This window comes from Peromyscus maniculatus, chromosome 17 (genome assembly GCF_049852395.1).
Source record: "Peromyscus maniculatus bairdii isolate BWxNUB_F1_BW_parent chromosome 17, HU_Pman_BW_mat_3.1, whole genome shotgun sequence".
NCBI lineage: Eukaryota > Metazoa > Chordata > Mammalia > Rodentia > Cricetidae > Peromyscus > Peromyscus maniculatus.
In genome coordinates, this window is record NC_134868.1 from 51,452,391 (window position 1) to 51,475,122 (window position 22,732).

Genomic DNA, 22,732 nt, shown 5'->3' on the forward strand with positions numbered 1-22,732 from the left:
AACAGCTCTACCTTTAAAACGGTTAACAGACAAGCCTGTATGGGTTCAGCAACGGCTCTTAACAACAGAGAAATTCCAGGCTTTAGAAGAACTGGTAGAAGAACAGTTAAATGCTCAGCATATTGAAGAATCAACCAGCCCTTGGAATTCTCCTGTATTTGTTATTAAAAAGAAATCTGGTAAATGGAGAATGGTAGCAGACCTTAGAGCAATTAACAAAGTAATTCAGCCAATGGGCTCTCTACAATGTGGAATGCCTTTGCCTACTCTGTTACCAAAAGGATGGCCTCTCATAGTTATTGATTTAAAAGACTGTTTCTTTTCAATACCCTTACAAGAAAAAGACAGAGAAAAATTTGCTTTCACAGTGCCTACTTATAATAATTCTCAACCAGTTAAAAGATTTCAATGGAGGGTCCTCCCACAGGGAATGTTGAATAGCCCAACTCTGTGCCAATATTTTGTACAACAGCCATTGGAAGTGATACATAAAAAATTTCCTAAATCTACAGTTTATTATTATATGGATGATATTTTACTAGCTCACTCAAATGTATATACTTTAGAAAGAATGTTTGAAGAAGTAAAGAAAATTTTGCCTTGCTGGGGATTACAAATTGCTCCTGAAGAGATACAAAGAGGAGATTCTATTAATTATTTAGGATATAAAATAGATCTACAAAAAATTAGACCCCAAAAGGTGCAAATTAGGAGAGATAGACTACAGACTCTTAATGACTTTCAAAGATTATTTGGAGATATTTCTTATCTACGAACTATTGTTGGGGTAAAAAACGATGAACTGACCAATTTGTTCAAAACCTTAGATGGTGACAAGGACTTAAATAGTCCAAGTGAATTATCACCTGAAGCTGAGAAGGAATTGGCCTTGGTAGAAAAGAAAGTACATGAAGGGCACTTGGATCATATTGATCCAAAGCTGGATTGCATTTTGGTTATTTTACCTTCTAGGCATTCTCCTACTGGAATATTAATGCAGAGGGAAGATATTATATTGGAATGGATATTTTTACCAAATAAACCAAATAAAAAATTAAAAACTTATGGGGAAAAAATCTCTGACTTGATTTGGAAAGGAAAATTGAGACTTCGTCAATTAGCATGAATAGACCCAGCAGAAATTTTCATACCATTAACTAAAGAGGACATTGAAAAATTATGGACAGAAAGTGAACCTTGGCAAAGAGCTTGCAGTAATATTTTTGGAGAAATTAACAGCAAATATCCCAAAAGCGATAGAATTGATCTTATAAAGAGAGCTGATAGGATCTTGTCTCGAATTGTATGGCAAAAACCCATATCTAGAGTTCGTACATTTTATACAGATGCCAACAAAGAAGGAAAGGCAGGTTACAAATCAGAAAATTTAGGTAAAGTGGTTCAAAGTCTGTATAATTCAGTTCAAAAATCAGAATTGTATGCTATTCTGTAGGTAATGAATTTTTCAGAACCTCTCAACATAGTAACTGACTCTCAGTATGCTGAAAGAGTGGTATTACATATTGAGACTGCAGAATTTATCCCTGATGCTTCAGATTTAACTTCACTATTTATTCAATTACAAGATACAATCAGGAAAAGGAGTCATCCTTTATCTATAACTCACATTCGATCCCATACTGGTCTGCCAGGCCCTCTAGCACAAGGCAATGATGAGATTGATAAATTATTGATAGGAAATGTGCTGGAGGCCTCAGAATTTTATAAAAAACATCATGTAAATAGTAAAGGTATTAAAAAAAGGATTTTTCCATAACCTGGCAACAAGCCAAAGAAATAGTAAAGAAATGTCCTACTTGTTCCTTCTACAATCAAACGCCATTACCAGCAGGATGTAACCCAAAGGGTACTCAGAGAAATGAAATCTGGCAGATGGACGTGTTTCACTTTGCAGAATTTGGAAAACTGAAATATGTACACCACACCATTGATACTTATTCAGGATTTCAATGGGCCACTGCTTTGAGTTCTAAAAAAGCTGATTCTGTAATCACTCATTTGCTAGAAGTTATGGCCATCATGGGTATACCTGCACAAATCAAAACTGATAATGCTCCATCATATGTCTCTGTTAAAATGAAACAGTTTTTTGCTTATTACAATATAAAGCATATTACAGGCATACCACATAATCCTACAGGTCAAGCAGTTATAGAAAGATCAAACAGAACTCTAAAGGATATGCTAAATAAACAGAAAGGGGTAACATAAACCCCCAGAAATAGACTGCATAATGCTCTTCTAACTTTGAATTTTCTCAATGTCAATGAGAAAGGAACAACAGCTGCAGAGAGACATTGGATAATAGAAAAAAACTACAGAATTAAATCAGCCTATATACTTTAAGGATGTGCTGACCTCAGAATGGAAACCAGGGTATGTATTACACTGGGGACTAGGTTTTGCTTTTGTTTCTACAGGAGAAGATAAGCTGTGGGTACCATCAAAATTGATAAAGGTTCAATTTGAACAAGTGAAACCTCTCATTTAGAGGAGGTGATAGTTCATCAACCAGCATGAGCATCCAATTTAAACTTACTTGTATCAATAACACATGCTTTTTCATTTAATCAGATAATAACTTGCCAAAAAGGAACATCACCAAAATTAGTCTTGGGGAAAGGTTTTTGTTTTTGTCTTTTAGGAGAATGAAGGTTAAGGAATCTGAAGAACACTGGACAAATGAGACAACTGAAGAAAAGGGACAAATCATCTATCCCAAGAAACAGAGTGAAATGCAGTATGGGTATATATTATCTAAAAAATTTTATGTCTTCCTAAATGTTTGTTTCTGTTTTTCTCTAAAGATTTAACACTATTGGTCTTCTAATAGTCCCAGTTCAATTAAAATTTAAAGCTGACTTTGGAGTTGGAGAATGGCTCTCTCCTTCTTTAAATACAACCATGTTGTTAAAAGGAAAATGCAAACTCCCTGTATCATGCCAGAATAAAAGAGCCATCTTCTGCTATGGGACAGGACAAAAGCCAAATTAATTAAGGGACTATTCTATTACTAATCTCAACTATTTGATTCTATTCTGATTCTTTAAACTTTTCTTAAAGTATGAATTTTATATCAAAATTTACAAGATTAACATATATAGATATATACATTTTAAACTTTGTTAAGATATGAATGGTCATATAGAGTACTAACTAATTCTAGAAAAAAAGGCTTCAATTAGCTGCATATATATGTCTTTGTGTTCGAGTCTCTTATCAGTTTTCTGCAGGAAATCACGGCCAGTCCTAACATCAACTGAAGTCTCCAGAAAGAAGATGGGGCCCCACAACAACAACAATTCCACGTGGATAATAATAATATCATTAAGCTGACAAACATCATCCACAAATCAGCTTTAAACTACAAGGTGCTCAGAGCAATTTTGAGATGACTAGCTGAGATGATCCAGTCTCAAAGACTACTTGAATAAGGACTTGAGATAAACCCTGAACTTTGGCATTATACACAGACTGGATAATGAAGGATATAGTTACCTTTCCTAGAATTTGACAATTAACCTAAAATTTTTCTTTCAGGATAAAGAAAACTTTGCCCATACCCAGCAGGAAGCAATTTTAAGAATACGATGCCCACATTCCCAAAGAGGTGGTGTGGGGTGGGTGGTTTTTTGGTCTTTTTAGTGGGTTTTGGGTCTGGGATAATTTTCATTGTTTAGGGGGTTTGGTTACAAGTTGTTGTCAAGGGTTAGGAAAAAGGCTAAGTAAAGGAGATTAGATTTAAGGTTCTTGTTAAAAAAGAAAGAAAGAAAGAAAGAAAGAAAGAAAGAAAGAAAGAAAGAAAGAAAGAAAGAAAGAAAGGAAGGAAGAAAGAAAGAAAAAGACAATTACTAGTTTTAAATACTTTACATTAAATTGGATTGTTTTATATTGTATACAAATTTGAAACTGATATTTTTAGAAAATGCTATATGTATATTTCTAATCGTATTCATACCATTCATTTAACAATGTAATGCAATTTTCTGAGCCTTGAATGTTATTATTACCAACTATTAGGATATAAAGAAATGAAAGTTAGTAGTTAGACATTACAATAGAACTTGTAGTCATATTAGATATGTTTTAAAAATTGAGCAGAGATGTTTTAGACAGGTCATCTTCAAACCCTTCAGAGATCTACAGAATATGGCATTTAAAATGTTTTAATAACTTAGAAAATTTTTCTTTTTTGAGACATGTTGGCTCCTGGCAGTACCAATCTACTTCAGAGAAAATATGGGCATTGAAGAAACTGCATACGGAGTCAACTTTCATTGTGGCAAAAGTTAGCCACTGGACAACAAAGTATCCTCGAATCAACAGGACAAAATGAACAGACAGACCATGAAACAAAGGACTACTGATTCTTGCCAAAACAAGTGTGGTTATGGCTTTATCAAAAGTCATCTTCTGAGGCCAGGACAATATGGCCCCATCCCTGAAGTGGCCTTCGCAATCCGGAAAAGGTACAGTGTCCTTTTCTTCGAAGGCAGGTTAACAGGCAGAGGGCCGATGGTTTCTGTTGTGCAATGGAACAGCAGCTGAAAGCTCATGCCTCTCGATAGTAGATTGGCATTTAATAAAGGGATGTGGAGAAGAAGGGGATGCTGAGATGAAGCCATATATACACAGCCAAGGAGAATGGACAGCTGAATTCAAAAATTGTCAACAATTTCCAGAATTTAAAATCCTGAATCATGACAGGACACTAGTGGAATTCAGGTGTTTCTGGTACATGGACTGCTCTCACCTAATGTGAGGTTGAACTGTTGACCTTGTGTACATCCTACTTCACAAATGAGTCTGTCAGATACGCTAAGCCTATGGGCTTAAGATGATGCTCCAACACTGTGGAAACCTCAGGTGACTGTCCAGGTAGCTGGCTGTTTCTGTCAACTCACAAATTTTTTGGAAGTTGCTTGCATGCACTTCCTGTTTTTATTTTTGTTAGCTAATATTATTTCCTTCTTGGGTCTCTGAGGGAGTTGAAGATTAGTTAGTTATGGTTGAAGATTTGTTAGCTATAGTTGAAAATTAATTAGGATAGAAAGTGCATTAGATACATTTTGGACTTACCAAAATAGGATAGATAAGGGAATTATTTTCTCTGATTTGTCAAATACAAATGGACTAGACATCGTTTAGGTATTTGTTACTTGTATATATTGTATATAGTTATTGTACTTTTGTATATAGTTTTTCTTATGTTAGTTATAACCTTTTCCTTTTTTTTCTTTTTATTAAAATAGAAAAGGGGAAATGTGGTATTCTAATTGTACTGAAATGTGATTTTAATTGTATGTTAATAAATAAAGTTGCCCGGGGGTCAGAGCTATTAGAGCCATAGACAGAGCATGGTGGTGGTGGTGCATGCCTTTAAACCCATAGATCTTTGGGTGTTCAGGAATACAGCCAGCATTGGAGACATACACCTTTAAGACCTAGAGGGCTGTACATAGAGACAGTGATGAGGCAGTCACGTGTTTGGGTTTACAACCAATGAGAAGGCAGAACAAAATACTATGAAAAGATAGACACACAGCAAATAGCTCTCTTTCGGGAAGCTAAGACCACCGCAGGAGGAAGGGTGAGATTTTAGCTCTGAGCTCTGACCTCTCGGTTTTCTCTTTTACATTGGTTCTGTGTTTCTTATTTAATAAGACGGTTGGTTACATCAACACTGCAGCCTTGGAGGGAGGAGCTGTGTGCCAGCTGCTGCCAAGTTGACAAAGTTAGCCAGTCTAGTCATCAATGCCATCAGAGATCTGAGAAGGATAAATTATAACTGAAAGTATAATCCAAATGGCCTTTATATCAGTTAAAATGGCAGAGACTTGCCCATTACCTAGATGGTCACCCCACCTCATTCCTGTGGTGTTGATGGCTTTCTTGGGGGCAGAGGTCCCAGAACAGCCTCAGTGTTCAGCCACCAGGTCCAGAAGACCTGAGAGGCTTTCCTGTGTAGAAGGAACTTGGGCAACTGACTTTACTTTGTCTAGGCATAGTGGGACAATCAACTCTACAGTGTCCTGCTTGTCTACAGTTTGGGCAAGGTCCTGGTGGCAGGTAAGGCATTTGGGGGCAGTTTTGCCCAATGGTTAGTCTTACCACACCCCAGGTAGAGTCAATATGTCTCAACATCTCCTTTGGAGACCTTGGGGTCACCACTAAGAACTGGTGTCTTGGTCTGTCTGTCATAGTAACCTTTCTTCATTAAGCATTTTAAATAGTATATTCAGCAGTTCTCTGACAAGTTTGAGGACCATTATCTATTAAGTATATCTGAGCTAAACAAACTTCACTTGTTTTCAGTTACTTGCTTTAGGCTTAACCTTGAAAGCATATACAGGAGGCTAAAGAAAAACTTGTACCTGAAAATAAATTACACTTGTACTTAGCATAATTATAAGCATTGTTCTGAGCACATTAAAGAATTTGATCATTTGTAAGATGACTGAACATTAATTGCATAATTGTCCTCAGTAGTTTCTAAGAAGCTAGCAGCTTTAATAAGATTAGGATTTTACAGTTTTATCCCTGTAAGTTTTAACCTTAAATATTGTAATTTTCAAATTGAAGCTCTCAGTATCAAAATAAAATTTTAGATCATAAGTGTAGCCCATAGAGAGACTGGAAGTTTTATAAAACCATAAATATAGCCCATAAAGAGATTATAAATTTCATTTATTTTTATTTTTACAGTATGCCATTACAGAATATTATAATTTCTTATATTACTCAGATTATCCGGGTAGTTAAAACTTGACCAAGTCAGCAAAGACAAACAGGCTAGATGTATGTCTTTAAATCAGTGATTGTGAATCAGAGTACACTTTAGGAATTTACAAACCTTATTCATCAAATATGTTTTAGTTATTAAACACGCATTATGTTTTATTTTAAAATTTCAGAACAAAAATCATCATCTAAAAGTCTATCTTAATTCACAATGTCATGAGGACCTGTGATTGTCTCCTAGAAGATAAACAGATGTGATTTCAAGTTACATATAAGCACACACCACCAAATTAAGATTACCCGTGCACAGATTTTTAGTTATTAACCTTTTCGTTACAAGTTTCAAGCTAACGTTTTTGAATTTTATAGTTTCCCCTGCCACCACACCCCCAATGGTCTTAGAGACCCCAAGAGAAGGTTTACATTTTAGAAAGAGTTTTGAACATCTATGATCTTGACTGGGGGAACAATTTTTATGAACAAGAACCAAGAAAGGTGGGGAGAAGTCCTTTTTTTTTAAAAAAAATGAAATAACATGAGACATTACAGTGACAAATTAATTTTCCTTTGTTATAAGATATTTGTTCCTAAGGGTGTTAGACAATGTCTGGAGTTCTTACCCAGCATATAAAACAGCATTTCCATTGTTACTAGGTGGAACCCATCCTTATTCTTGTTTTTATCCTGTAAACCCAGTTTCTCCAGAAAACCTTTAGACTTCAAGCAATTAGGGCCTAATTGCATACAACCAGGTAAAAGGAGTCTGGATTCTTCGGTGAAGTTCAGTTAACCTTGCTTATTTCCTTCTTTTGAAGAACGTTAACTTTTAACAAGTCCAGCTCTGATTATTTCAAGCAAGCATATCTAGAGTTATTATTGAGAGATTTTAGACAGAAGATTTTGCTTTATAACCAGTTTGTGTGTGTGTCTGCAGATGGAGGCAGACAATGTGAAAAGCTTGATAAGTATTCCTTATCTTACAAAGTCATTAAGTTGTAGAATAATGTAAGTATCTGTAACCTAGAGGATATAAAACAGAAAATGATAATAAAACAAACAAACAAACAAAAAACAAACATCCACAGGAACTCAGAAAATGTTGGCATTAGGTTGTTTTTGTTTTCTTTACTGATTTTTGTTTTGCAGGGTTTTAGCCATATCCAATTAGTTTACAATCTTAAGGTATATAAAGTTTATATTTTAGATTTTTTAAAAAGTGCATAGTGTCCTCTTTGGAGCTGTTTTATTTTCTCTCTTTGTCCTAGAGTCAGATGGCCTTCTGACCCAGAACAGAAAATTTGGAGGAAATTTTTAAACAATCATGCTTGGGTCGGAAGAGGGAGGCCACATCCCAACTCCAGAGCCAGCTTTTTTAATCAAGTAGAACACCATAAAACAATATTTCGATATTAACCATACCCAAAAGACCCCTAATTCCTGCAAAACCAAATCCAAGTTATCAGAGTGAGAGACGGAGCAAGCAGAGTACAAAGAAGGCTTAGAGATAAGAAGTTCTGGGTGCAGGCCAGCTGCAGCAGCACAGAGAACCGCTGGCGGTGGAACGAGGGGGGGGGAGTCTGGTGGGCACTTATGGTGCCCACCAGGGATGCCACATCACCCCAACCCAGCGGTGAGGGAGTGGCCGCAGTCAGAGCTCCATGATCAGAGACAGGAGCCAGCTGGCAGACAGGACAACCTAGAAAAAGACATCCTTCAGAAGCAGAGTGAAGGAAAAGGTTCTCAAACAGAAGGGCGTAGAGAAGTACTTGATGGTTCTTAACCAGCAGGTTCCTGCAAGCCAATGAGAGGGACAGAGAGAGAACAGGCTTCAGTGCGGAGCTGGAGCTGGCGTAGAGGCAGCCAGGAGCACGGAAATCCTGAAAATGTTGCATGCAGCTTAGGGGAAGTTTGGCTGTTCGATTCCCATCTCTGCAAAAAAACTTAAAAAACACAAATCCAACAGACAACAGAGAACAACAGAAAAAGACAGTGCATGATCGGAAAAATACAAAAAATAAACCAGACAAACTCAGACATATGGGGCCACTTTCACTCATACACCAAAACCAGTAGAGGATCCCCTCTTTTCTCAATAAACTCTCTTTGCAGGCATTGCTAACTATCCTGCGTTTTTGTCCCTCACTGTCTGGACAGACCTATCTTAACGGGCAAGTAACACGCACGGGGGAAATGACAGAACACTGGGATCCATGATAGTAAAAGTCTTTCTGAGCCATTTGAGTGAAAAGAGGGTGGGAGTGCCATACCAAAAAAGCAGCATGCTTAAGTCGCGTTACTGAATGAACTTTCCACTAGAGGGCGCCATTGCCTGACTTTTAAGCTTGGCTTTTTCTCACCACTAAGAATCTTGTGAAGTTGTGTTTTTCAGAATCTACATTTCGTATGTTTTCTTTTCCTGCAGTAACTTTCTATTAATTGACCTCTATTTTTCTTCTTGTCTTTTCCCACTTTCTAGTGCAGTGTTTGGACTTGACCCCAAAAGTCTCATCTCTCCAGAGACTCTGGTTCACTGGCCCTCATATCTATTGCTGATGATCCAGGAAAAGATCCTCTTTAATGCGCTTTAATAAGTGTCAGAGAATAGTTTTTTGACAAAAATAAAGGCTTTTAAAAAGATCTCAACACTCCAAAAAGAACCCCTGGGTTACAGCCTGAAAGAGGTCAAGAGAATTGTGTATCATAAAATGGAAGTATTAATAAAAAGATAGAATACAAACTATAGAATTGAATGAAATAAAATTTGGGAGCTAAGAATTTGAACATTTGAAATGTAAACTATCTTAGAGGATTCGAATATCAAAATGGAGCTGCCAAAATGTGAAGAAAAAATTCAAATGGTATTAACAGGTTGAGTTTTGTAAACCACTCCTGCTCCTTGAAATTGGGCCTCTCGTCACAGACTCAATGTCTGATATCACAAAATTTAAAGTTTTACAAAACTATTTTTTTTTGTTTTTTGTTTTTTGTTTTTTGTTTTTTGTTTTTGTTTTTGTTTTTGTTTTTCGAGACAGGGTTTCTCTGTGTAGCTTTGCGCCTTTCCTGGAACTCACTCTGTAGCCCAGGCTGGCCTCGAACTCACAAAGATCCGCCTGCCTCTGCCTCCCGAGTGCTGGGATTAAAGGCGTGCGCCACCACCGCCCGGCCCCAAAACTATTGTTTTAAATATAGGCCAAACAAGCTTGATTTTTGGCCTTGTAGAGCCTATCTGCTACGATAGCATGTAAAATGGCATCCCATTTACTAGCCATCCGCAAACAGACGGACAGACAGACAAGACACACACACACACACACACACACACACACACACACACACACACCCCACAGATGCAGAGTTTCTTTGCCTCATAGTTTCTTGGTCCCGAGAGTATTCAGTTGGCTGCTTACAAACACCCCCCACCCCAGAAACTCCCTCTTCAATCTCCTCCAGGTGGTGGTCCAAGCCACTGCTCCTGGGAGGCAACATTCTGGGAGCAACTTTGACTCACAGGCACCCGCAAGCAGATGTTGAAATGCCACTTATGTGAGAAGTTCTTCCCTGTGGCCATGGTATCTTCCTTGATGAGCTTCCAAAACCCTTCAGGTAACATTTCAGCCTTAGCAGGCGAGAGGGCAATACAGGGGAGAAGATCCACTATGTTGATCATTTATGTGAAACGAGTCTTCAGCGATTCCACTACAGCAGTCGGGCATCGTTGCACACATGCCTGGGTACATATCCCTGTAGGATGAGATGTGAGCTAAGAAAGGAGCATGGTAATGATTGTGTAATTCCCCATGATGGACAATCTCTGACCCCAGTAGACACCAGGATCTAGCACTTCCCTCCTGGGAACCACTCAGAATGGAGGTTGTGACAGGTAGTTAACCACAGATGTTACTTATTGTTATGGGCCAGGATTGCACTTAAATCAAATACAGATTAGCAATAAAATTCATGTTGCTGAAAGCAGATTAAATTATTAAAATGCTACGATCTGATGATGTTTAAAAGTAATTAAGAAACATTTCAATTTAAACAGGCAACAAGGAAGAAAGATTTACGCAGGTCTCAAGCAAACTCATAAATATTAGAGATCTTTATTTGCAAGTGCTGCTACCTGCAGTCACAGCTCAGGAGCAGTCATCAGAGACAACCAGCACAGATTAACCTGTGTGGGATGCAGGGAGAAGAACAAGGAACTAAAATTAAGGTAGTAAGATGTCTTTTTGGCACCGGCACTTAATTGACTCTGTGACATTGAGCTTCACCAGGGCACTAGGAAGTCATGGACTTCTCTGCAAAACGAAAGCACTGAGAAGAATCATCTATGAGATTTCTTCTCATACTGATAGTGAATAATTTCAGTGTCTGCAGACAGCATGCCCCCTCCCCAGTTCCTAAAATCCTATAAACTATTTTGCTTATATAATCAATTTCTGAAAAACCACATTCATTCCAGTAAAAGAAAAGCACTTCCAAATCAACTTACAAAATATTTATGTCAGTATCATATAAAGGTTCATCATAGATGTAGTTAACTTCCAGTGTTACAGTTATAAATTCATGCCAACCTATAACATCTCAAATGCACACACATATACTGTGAAGACATAGCTTAGACATGTGTGCATATTTGAGTATGGTTGCATGCACTTGTGTGTGTGTGTGTGTGTGTGTGTGTGTGTGTGTGTGCATGCATGCGCTGGTCACATCAATTTGACAGAAACATGATTATACAGCCACTTCCATAATTAAGATACATAGTAGTTCTGTCACCTCCAAGGGTTCTCTAAGCCCCTTGGGACCAAGTCAGCCACTTCTTACCCTGGGCAGGAGTAAGACTTGGGGCTCAGAAAAGCTGGAGAGTAAGTGCTATTGGATCACAGGAGAATGGAAGCCACAGTGTTGAGTGGGAACTTAAAGGAACACATGCAGTAAGATGGGAAAATGCAGGTGAAACAGTACCAGCAAGAAAAGAACTGGAAAAAGCCATCAGAGACTGAATGAGTGGGGAAAGGGAAGAAAAGCACCAGAAGAGAAGTCCTTAAAGGCTCGTTGAAAGAATGGGAAAGTCCGAGGCTGAACCACATTGTAAGACATCATAGAAAAGGCCAAGAAGATGTATGCAGGTCCTAGACTGCCAGAGACGATGGAAACCTTTGCGAAGAGAATGATGGCTTCTTCATAGAGATAAATTCTATTGTTACAATGAAGGTAGACTTTTCTACAGGCTGCAAGAGAAGACAGTTTGAAAACAGTGGTGATGGGAAAGTACGTGTTACGTTCCTGACCATTTGACATTGAAAGAAAGAAAAGAGAGAGGGAGAAATGAGATGGAATAAATGCACTTGTGGACACTCAGTTTCAGCTGAAACAGAATTTCCTTTGATAAAAGCAGAGACTACATGGTCCTTTCTGGCATAGTTTTAAGAAGGAATGTAGTACCAAGACAAGCACTAACACCAGGCTAATTTGTGAAAACATGCATCGCTTATTTTAAGATTTGCTGATTTATTGGTATGTATCTGTACATTGTGTGCTGTTGTGAGATGTTGTGTGCCATGTACACACGTGTGCCTAAGAAAGCCTGAAGAAGTAATCGGATCCCTTGAAACTGAAGTACCAGGCCATTGTGAGCTGCCCAGTGTGGGTGCTGGAACTGAAACTGAGTCCTCTGCAGGAACACTGAGTATGCTCAGGTGCTGAGTCATCTCTCCATCTCCAACTCTTATTCTAAAACATCAAAAAAAATGCTGTATGGTTTTAGAAAATAGTTTTATTTGGTTCTCTTTTATTTTTATCTTTGCAGGAAGCAAGCTGAATGGGGGCAGGCTAGAGAGTCCTGCAGCCTGAGCTGAGGAAGCATCTCTACTTTCAGGAGGAGAGCTCCATGCTAAAGGTGGTCTGTGAAATACACTGGCCTTCCAGTTGTGTCAAATTAGGGCATAGGGCAAACCAGAGCATGCCGTTTTTCTGTGGGAGATGGCACACAGGCTCGCAAGTGGCGTTTGGGGAAGTGTCGGCCTGCTTTCTTTTTCAGAAGATTGCGTTTACCTCTCCTTCCACTCAGCTGACCACTTTTTCTCCTAAGAAATGTCCCACCTTTATGCATGGCCTTCAATGTTCCATCCTCACCCAGAACACTCTTTAATGGGCATGCTAAGGACATGAGACACAAAAGCCAGAAGTCCATATTATGAATGTAGTAAGTCAGAAACTGAATGTGGGCTCATCTGTAACTAGGCACTGAGTTCACCACTTCTGAGGACTGGGCTGTCTGTCTGCCTGGGCTATGATGTAAGTTCTCTGTAAGTGGCTAGTGTGAGCCATATTCACTCTATAGCCAACCTGAATTTTGATATGAGCTCCATTCCATATGGAACTCCATGTCCTAAGACATACAGTGAATGGAAGGCAGCCTAAGCAATTTCTCGACACACTTGGCTGGGCTACTGCTGAAGCCATTGGCGTCTAGCAGGTAGTCCATTTACTGCAAGGGTCAAGTTCCTTCTAATTACAGGTATCAGAGACTGCGGAAGAAGACCAGTTGTCAAAGATCTGCTGAAAGCGAGGTGGAGAACTAGAAAAGTCAGCTGCTTTTATGTGTTTTCTTACTTTTATCAGCCAGTGAAATAGTGCACAGACTCTTTGCCAGAAAGAGAGTGTGCAGGGTTTATGGGACACAGTGTCTGAAACTGGGGAGGAGGCCAATGAGCGAAAGTCCAGAGGGCTTTGTTCAGAGACTCTGCCTCATAGGTGGTGCTGAGAATTCAGTGTTTCTTTCCTTTTCTGCAGCACAGTGGTGTTAAGTCAGCCCGGCAGCTCCCTGGTCTTTTCTTTGAAGGTAAGGCAATCAAGTCAGTTTCACACAGGCCACCCAGCTTTGTGCAGAGGGACATTCTGTAAAATGCAAATTCGACCCTGGCTAGGGGAAGAGAGCTGCTGTTAGTTATCTACTAATCTTTTACTAGGCCAAAAAGTAAATCCTGAATTACTAAATCTGAGGGGGTGTAGAGCTCAAACTCCTGGTAAATCACATGCGATGTCCTTAGTAATCATTTGGAAAGACACAGGTCATTCCTCTGTTCAAATCAGCTAGCTTATACAGAAAGAGAATGTTTCTTCCTAGGAAGGTGGCAATCCACTTTCTAACTCCAATAAACAAACCTTTCTGACAAAGATGCTTTTTCTTTGTGTTTCTAACAGTGTCTGATGTAGATCAAAACTTAAAAAGCAGTAGAATTTAGTTTAAAATTTAAACCGTACAAAATATTGTAGGCAGATCAACCATAAACTGTGCCTATTATTATATGATCTTAAAGTTTCATATATAAAGTTAACCAACAATGGTCTCATTATTGCCACTTGCAGAAAAGTAAACACAGAGTTCAAACAGTTTGTGAGGGTCAGAATTAAGATTCAGCCTCAGCTATGTGGGTCTCATGTGTGCTGCCTTCTACTGATCATTGCACTCACTTCCACCTCATTGCCTTGGCGATGGTGGTCACAGTTTTCACACACACACACACACACACACACACACACACACACACACACACACACACACACTGCTTACTGGAATTACAATATGAATAGGCTGAGTTCTGGAGCAGGTGAACTATTAAGCTTCTAAGTCTCTCTCTCTCTCTCTCTCTCTCTCTCTCTGTGTGTGTGTGTGTGTGTGTGTGTGTGTGTGTGTGTGTGTGTGTGTGTGTGTGTGTGTGTGTGTGTTGATGATCTAAGACAGTGTATTTGTATTCTTTTGTTTCTCTGCTCACTGTCTGGTTGAGCCCGAGACTGTTAGAGATCACAGAGACACAGAGATGAATGGTGAGGTTTCCCTGAAGTTAGTTTGCTTTTCTAAAGACAGATCCCAGTTAAATTGCCAACACTACCTCTCCAGGGATTTTTCTCTTACCTGGGTAAAGTTCAACAAGAAGAATGGGCCCAGCAACAAACAATTAAGAAAAAGACTCATTTTACTGCTCAGAAACAGCCTTAAGAGAACTATTTTCCATGCCCCATTAAGTAACATGTGGGCCAGCGGATCAGGTTTTTGTCTAAGTCTTTATTAGGGGGCAAGGCAGAGAAAGAACCCTGCCTTGTTGCCTGGAACATTCTATTCCCTTTCTACTTAGGCTTCCCCCAAATTCTTTCATGTTCCATTTCAAGTGTCCACATTTCCACAAAATCTACAACCATTTACTCTTTTCCTCCTGACTTAAAGTTTTATGTATAATGTACTCTTTTATAAGTTTTATACACTGATTGTTGATTAATTGATTGATACCTGGTATAGTGGCTTTTAAAATGTGATGTCTAGAATAAATTAAATATCCAGATAGATATTAAACTTCATAGAAGAAACCGGCTCAAATTTGATTGCTTTTCTCCATTAGGTTCTTCCATCATTGTTGTTTAATTTCCTCATGGGAAGCTACTGCTTAGGGGGATTCATGAATAAACAAACCATTAGATGCAAATTGTTAAATCTTTCAGGCTTATGCATATGTAAGGCTGCGAAGATGGTATAATTCTTAATATTTCTTCCATAATTATTCATGGTGGAAAAGCCATATGTCTTTGTACTACACAGATGGCTTTAATTTTATCCTAAAAGCAAAGGAGCCACTGTGGAGTTTTGTGCAGGATAGTTATCTGGAAGAATAAAAATTAACATCCCCAACAGAGTGAGTGCTTAACACATCAATTCTCACACTGCTAATAGTAAATTAATTTCTGGGAAATGCAGAGTTGCAGAAAGGATTCGACAGATGCAATGAAGTCGGGTACACTTTGGAGAAAAGGAAATGTCTAGTTAAGGAATGAAAGTATGGTGAGTTAACTGTGATTTTTAATGTGGTAGTCTTGACCCTCAGTGTGAGATATGATGGAACCTTTAAAATTAGGGTTTAAAATCCCACTGTGGTGGTACATACCCTGTCCTAGTACTCAGGAAGTGGACACAGAGAGTTTCAGGCCAGCTTGAGCTACAGAGTATCAGCCCAACTGGACCTCATGCAGAGATTCTGCCTCAACAAAACAAAAGTAAAACCAAAAATTATGTGCAGCTTAGTGTAAGTTAATTAGGACACTGGGGACCCTGTCCTTAGGAGGTTCTTATGGGGACTCTGGCTGTTCCCAGAGAGTTTAGTATGAAATAATAAAAATGCCCCCTCCTCCCCTCCCTGTTCTCTGGCTCCTTGAGGCACAGCATGTCTTTTGCTCTCATCCATGCTCCCCTTCCAGGATGCTGTCACCATGATTTAACACAGCCTGGGAGAACTTCTATAGAGCTGTATACATGAGGTCACCTGATCTTGGACTTTAGCCTGTGAGTAAAATAAACTTTTCTTTACAAAGTACCTAGGCTCAGTTGTTGTGTGATAGAAAAAGAGACCAACCCAAGGACTCTCTTCTGACCATTCACCCATACCTACTCTCAGGTAGTGACCCTGTTCCATGCTTTACGAGAGACAAATCCGGAAAAGGAGGTGCTTACAGCTCACATCACCCCCCTTCAGGCTCGGAAACCTCAGGCTCAGAGGCTCTGCCCTCCTTTTGTGCACCTTCTCCAGGATCCAGGGTCTCCTCATGACCCCAGGTGTCACTTCCTTTCCATTTCCTGGGTAAGACTGATATCATTTAAGTGACCTTAAGTGCTTTGCATTAGCAAAGCAGGGGAGGTGTCTTGAGAGTGAGATTCCTTCTCACTGAAGGGCCCAGGGTGGAAAAGCATTCGTGAAAGCTTAGGGAAACTTTCTCCAGGTTCAGCTGGGCAAGCTCTCAGAGCTTTTGCGGCCACCGCCCAAGAGGGCCTAGTGACCTCTCAAGGTGACAGCCGAACTCGTATCCTGGTTTTGTTGCATTTTTTGTTATACATTTTAGTTGTTGTACGTGATTGCCTCTTGGATTATTATTAATGTTATAGTTCATACACAATTTTTATTGCTGTCCTGGTTTTGGTGGTGTGCAGAATCCAAGACTAATGGGGAAGTGGAGACTTCTGCCAAGGTTCCAGAGAGAAGCCTAAGAGGCACAGACTGAATTCCCTGCAAAGAGTCTTAGAACAGGCTTTGTACAAAGCTCTGGGAGTGAAGCTGAGACTCAGGGTGTTAGAAATACCAAGAATGTTGGAACACTGCCCCCCCCCCAAAAAAAGCTGCACTCGTTTAAAAGAAGCCGTATGTGCTGCAGGAGACAAGGGCTACCCAGACCCTCTGGAGTTCACATCATGTCACTCCGTGCCCCAGATGCCAGGCTGGATTTTGGTCTGTGTTTGAGCCAGTTCTTCCTTGCTATCTGCATGATCCTTTGGGGATAGAAATGTTTTCTCTGTGACACTGTATATAGGAAGCATGTCACTTTTTTTTTCTTCATGTTTACAGGTGTTCACAGCTGAGAGTTTTCATTGGATCTCAGAAAAGACTGGACATTAGAGTTTTAAGTAGCATCAGTTTTCCCTTCATGTATTTTAGGGTTCTGCTGTTAGGTATGTATTTTTTTTATATTGTATCTCATCTGTTGGATTTACACTTGGCTCATAAAACATCATTGTCTCTAGTTAACAGGTTTGTTGTTTGTTGTGTTTTTTTCTCATTTTTTGTTTGTTTGTTTTTGTTTTTTGTTTGTTTGGGGTGTGTGTGTGTGTGTGTGTTTGTGTGTGTGTGTGTGAAAGTCTGTTTTACATGCCATTGGTCTAGCATTTGTTTCCAAAATGTTTCTTTGAATGTAAATTTTAAGTCATCTTTACCATTTGTCTACTGAAGGTTGTGGTGGTATCCTTTTTTCCTCCTGCATTTTACTGCAATTTAAATTTTTTAATTTTTTTTTTACTTTTTTTGCTATACATTTTAGTTGTCAAAAGTGATTGACTTTTGGATTATTATTAATGTTGTAGTTCATACACAATTCATTTAGTGTTAATGCCAATTTATTTTCAATAGTAAACTGGAACTACAGCATTTCCTCAGCCTCTTTTTTTTTTTTAATGTAAAAAGTAAGTTGGGAGTTCTGAAGTGAGAGATTCTCTTGCTCATCTTGAAGGATGAGACTGCCACAGACAGGGATAGCTGTGAGCAGGGAATACTAATGGGTCTTCAGTTACTAGAACTGATGCGGTTGGCCCTTGACCATGCCTTCGGACCTTTTGACTCTGATGGCATTGAGTCAACGCTTTAGTTGTCAGTTTTGTGAAACTCTGAGCAGAGGAACCATCTACACCAGACCCAGATGTCTAACCTGAGGTAGTTTGAGACAGCATGCAGCATTTTAAGCTGCTAACATCACAGTGTGCTGTTATACCACTAAATAAAAAAAGCAATAGTATTTTAAGGCACATGCATTTTGTAGAGGAATGTTTGCATGTTCTCACAAGGCAGTAAGCAGTTTCCCAAATGGTTGAAAGTCTTTCTAATTGTCTTTTTCTGAATTCATTTCACCCCTACCTCATTCCCAGAGCTTTTATGCTAAAACCTCTTTATGCTGAGGTCTTTCCCCAATAGGCCACATCCTTAGCTGTTTTCCACTTAGGATGGCTTCAAGTCGATGAACCGTGTGATATTTATATGAGCCATAGGAAACACTCAACTTGCTGTGTGTCCTAGGCACTGGCTGGCAGGAGCTGTATCTGCTGTGGGGCTGCCAGCTGGGAGTTGATAGAAAAACAATAGCTTTAATATGGGAAATGAAGCCTCTGGCAAGGAAATATCCCTGTTTCTATTCCCATTTGCCATTTCCCCAGCAGACGTTATTGACCAGAGTCAGGCCAATGTCAGAGACCCTGGTGGATGGAGTTTGTATGACATAGTGCTGAAGTTTCAGAGTCAAGAGGGAATGAAAAGGAGAAGAGCCTAAGTACAGGGTACACTGAGCATAATATTGCCCAGGTCCATATATCCCCATAAAATTGATCAAGTATAAGCCCCATGGCAGAGAGTTTTCAACCTTAGTTTTTGAAGCTACAAATTGTATTTCACAAGGCAAAAGTTATAGTTTATCATCTGCATATATCCTATGGAAATGAATATTTTAATTAATCTCTAACCATTTTCTTTTGCAGGAAAAAAGAACAATGCAAATTCAGTAGCATAGGCATTAACAGAGTAGATGGGAGTTGTTTTAAAAATACATCATAATAGTTATAATCAGTGGACAATACATTTCCTCATCAAGAATATTCTGTACAACTATAATAGCATCAGCATAAAGGAATATGGCACTTTCATTTGCCTAACAATCCCATGATAATTAGTATGTTGGAGAGATGTACAGAATGAGGTGATGATGTACACACTACCCCATGTCTCCCAGCTCTAGCTTCCCTTAGGCAACAGTCCTGCATCTCAATTTCTTCAAATACAAATAAGAATGATAAAGTTGATCTTTCAGGTGACCCTGAGCCATATGAGAAAATTCTGGAGAGCAGATTTAACTTACAAGTATTCTGGAAATGTGAAGTATAAGTAGATTGCGCGAACAGAAGGCATTCATTGCTGTTTTGATTTTTATCATCTTAAAATTAAAATGAAGCACAGAAACAAAAGGGAGGTGAGAAGGGAACTGAATCGTGCCCACTGTGGCCCAGGTAAGCCACAGAACATCTTGCCTTAGACATCCATTCAGTAGGGGCCTAAGGCCCAAAGAGCGTTGGTCAGTGTGTTCAGATCCTCTCCCGACAGCAGAAGAAGTTTAGCTTGCACTTTCCTGCAATCTTCTCAGTGTCCAGACATGCCTTCCTGCATTTCCCCCGACCGAGCCTGCATGTCTCACACACAGCAAATTCACCTGTGCCAGGAAAGAGCTGCTGAGATCTTCTCTGGAACTTTCTGGGAATGGGAATAATATCTAAGGCCACCTAAACAGGCATATGGTTTGCATGTCTGCTTATGGAGAGCATTTTCTAGAATTATCCCAGAGGCTTTGGAGATGTCTCAGCGGGTCAAGTGCTTATTGTGTAGGCATGAAGACCTGAGTCTGATCCTGGGTTGGATCCAAGCTAGGGAGGCAGAAACATTTGGATCTTGGAAACTCAGTGGTCAACCTGAGTTTCAAAACACAAGGTGGATGGACCCTGGGGAATGACATCTAAGTTCCACCTCTGGCCTCCACACATATATGAACACACACACACACACACACACACACACACACACACACACAAAAAAAAAAAAAAAAAAAAAAAAAAAAAAAAAAAAAAAAAGCACTACCCCATAGCTTCTGCACTACACAGTGTGGAGTTAAAAAAGTTAAAAACAGAGGCAATCATCATCTATGTCCCCCAGGTGTTTATTGTCTTTCATGGTTCTAGTATAAATGACAGAATAATATCTGTTTTTCAGAACAGTCAAATGCACATATGCTACTACTGAAAATTTACTAGATGAAAACAAGAGGAATAGCTTGTGGTTTCAAATCCTTGAAGCTGGAATGAAAAATTTTAGTTTCACTTCTTGTTTGGGCCTAGTAATGTCTGTGTCTTTTCAAAAAAAATTGATTTACCTAGTCCTATTCAACCGAGGGACATACTAGAAACACCTGTGTACATTTTTAATTTGTCTAGTGGCCAAACAAATTAACTGCGTGATAATGTTTGTGCTGTTGAGTATTTATTTGAAAGGGTACATTAATGATTAAATGGCATAATCCTTGTGTGTTTGTTAAGGCCTAGAGAAGTTAGTACCCCATGACTTCTGTATTCCTCACTCTGGAATATTGTCTGAATCTATCCAATTTAGTGTGTGTGTGTGTGTGTGAGAGAGAGAGAGAGAGAGAGAGAGAGAGAGAGAGAGAGAGAGAGAGAGAGAGAGAGAGAGAGAGAGAGAGGTTTATGTGTAGGGTACATGGACCCATGTGTGTGCATACATAGAAACAGAAGAAGGCATCGAGCATCCCCTCACTTCTATTACTCTCAACTATAGTCCTTTGAAGCAGGGTTTCTCTTTGAACATTAGCTCATTTTTTTCTAGCTAGGCTGGCACATAAAAGAAAAGTACTATTGAACCTCCTGCTTCTGTCCCCACAGTGATGGGGTTACAGGCTCACACAAGACTGTGTGGGTTCTGGAATCCAAATTTGAGTCCTTGTTATTGCACGGCATGTACTCCTAACCAGTGAGCTATTTCTCCACTCATCCAAGAATATTTTAATATTTGTTTTGTGTGTAAATTGTGATGTCTTCCCATGTAAGAGATCCTCCTGTGCACACCCAAAGCTCGTGGCTAACTATTATAAACAGCTCTTCTGTAACAAAGGTGACTTATCACCTAAACTATTTTTACCATTCTACTTGATCCTCCTTAATCCAGCAGCATGCATCTGTGCAGACCTCATTCAATTTAGGTTGTAAGATGAGGAAAGCCATGGTCTTTAGGTAGTGCTAATTGGTGGGGGATGAGGTTGAACATAAGCACCATAAGTTAATAGGAAAGTCAATGGAAAAATCTAAATATGATCATGAACATAAAAGTAAGAGAAGTTGGAGCCAATGGACCAGAACTCAGTTCTTTCACAACTCCCTCCCCTTCTTGGCTTCACCAGTCAAAGATCGTTAACTAGGACTGCATCCCTAAGAGAAAGGGAGAAAGTACAGGTAAAAGATATCAGTTACCTGCTGGAAATGACTGGGAATACTCAAGTCCTGCCCAGGACCCTAAATTTAAAGCAAAATACATGTTAGGAAAGAATATTAAGGCAAGGAATGACATTATATAAAACTTCTCCTACATGTGACATGATTCATAAGAGACTGCCGATGTTACGGCTGCTATCTTTATTTGAGTCTTAAGATGAGTATTCCTGAACTAGGAAGACCAATATACAAAGCAAAAATAAAATAAAAATGAAAGCTCTATTCAGATGGCTGTTAGGATATATTAGTACAGTTCCAAGAAATATCTGGGGAGAAATTTACTTCCAATTTCAGGATGATACATGGAAGAGCCATTGGGTTTCATGATCTGCCCCCCATCACCCATCAAAACCCCATCAACTTTTATTTATTTACCTGATGGCAGTTGGACTATAATGAAGAACAAAGCAAAAGCAAAATAAAATATTTCTCTGCTCAGGGCCATGTTTGAGGGAAGATTCTCCAGAACACAGGACCAGGACTTCTTTGAGGGGACAAGAAAGCATTTATATTTGAAAGTGGTGGGTTATGTTCTTGGTCAGTGAAGTGAATCAATAAAGAAGGCGCAATTACATGCCCCATTTGCCAGGATCAAGAGCTGGAGCAGTGGGTTATAACCCTGGAGCCTGCAAAGTCTTATTCCCCAACACCTGACCAGCCTGTAAATGGAGTAGATGTTTGTTCAAGACTGGTAAAACCCAGGACTATGCACGCTTCTATTGCAGGAATCTAGGGGAGAGGATCATGATAGTTCTCCATATCTTCCTGAGGACCAAAGCACATCTATTGCCTTTGCAGCATGTCCTGGGGATCTGGTATAATCCCAACACAGAAGTACTCTGAATGCTCATACTGCTTACACAGAGCATTGGTGGGACTGGAAGGCAAATCCACAGATGTGCACACTTACCTTCTCATTCTCATTGATGTATTTGTAAATGTTTTAGAAGAATGTGAAGAGTAACAGCCCTTTTGCTAAGTTATCTTTGAATCCTGTGCTTGTCAGACATCACATCACAGACCAGTTATAACCACAGCAACCTTTAATAATTAAAAACATGGAGATCAAAAGGAATATTCATGTCACTCCCCAAAACTGTGTCCTGTTTATTGCCACCTTGATGCTTATAGTTACATGATGTTCTGGTCATCAGTTTTGGAGGCAGAAGTAGGCCTGGAATCACAGGTTTGCAAACTAGCAACTCCAGAGACTGAGGCAGAAGTATCACAAGCTAACATCTTGTCTGGGCTATTCATTGAATTCATTGAGTTCAAGGTCTGTATAACTTTGGTGAGATTTTTATCTAAAATACATAGAAAGAGGACTGTGGTAAATTG

At 39.3% G+C, this 22,732-nt stretch overlaps 1 protein-coding gene and 1 long non-coding RNA gene across 2 annotated transcripts; one reads left to right on the forward strand and one right to left on the reverse strand.

Annotated features, from left to right (window-relative positions):
* Positions 1-13,473: 13,473 nt before the first annotated feature.
* On the forward strand, positions 13,474-17,333 carry LOC121823561 (uncharacterized). Its single transcript, XR_006065087.2, has 4 exons — positions 13,474-13,609; positions 16,015-16,099; positions 16,212-16,394; positions 17,154-17,333. It is a non-coding gene; the product is annotated as an uncharacterized LOC121823561 (long non-coding RNA).
* A 1,969-nt stretch (positions 17,334-19,302) lies between these two features.
* Positions 19,303-21,839, reverse strand: LOC102905786 (beta-defensin 12). Its single transcript, XM_006997777.4, has 3 exons — positions 21,770-21,839; positions 21,374-21,415; positions 19,303-19,551 (listed from the first exon to the last, which is right to left on the reverse strand). The coding sequence occupies exons 1-3, from the start codon at positions 21,837-21,839 to the stop codon at positions 19,427-19,429; spliced, it is 237 nt and encodes a 78-aa protein (XP_006997839.1). The 3' UTR covers positions 19,303-19,426.
* Between the last annotated feature and the right edge of the window lie 893 nt (positions 21,840-22,732).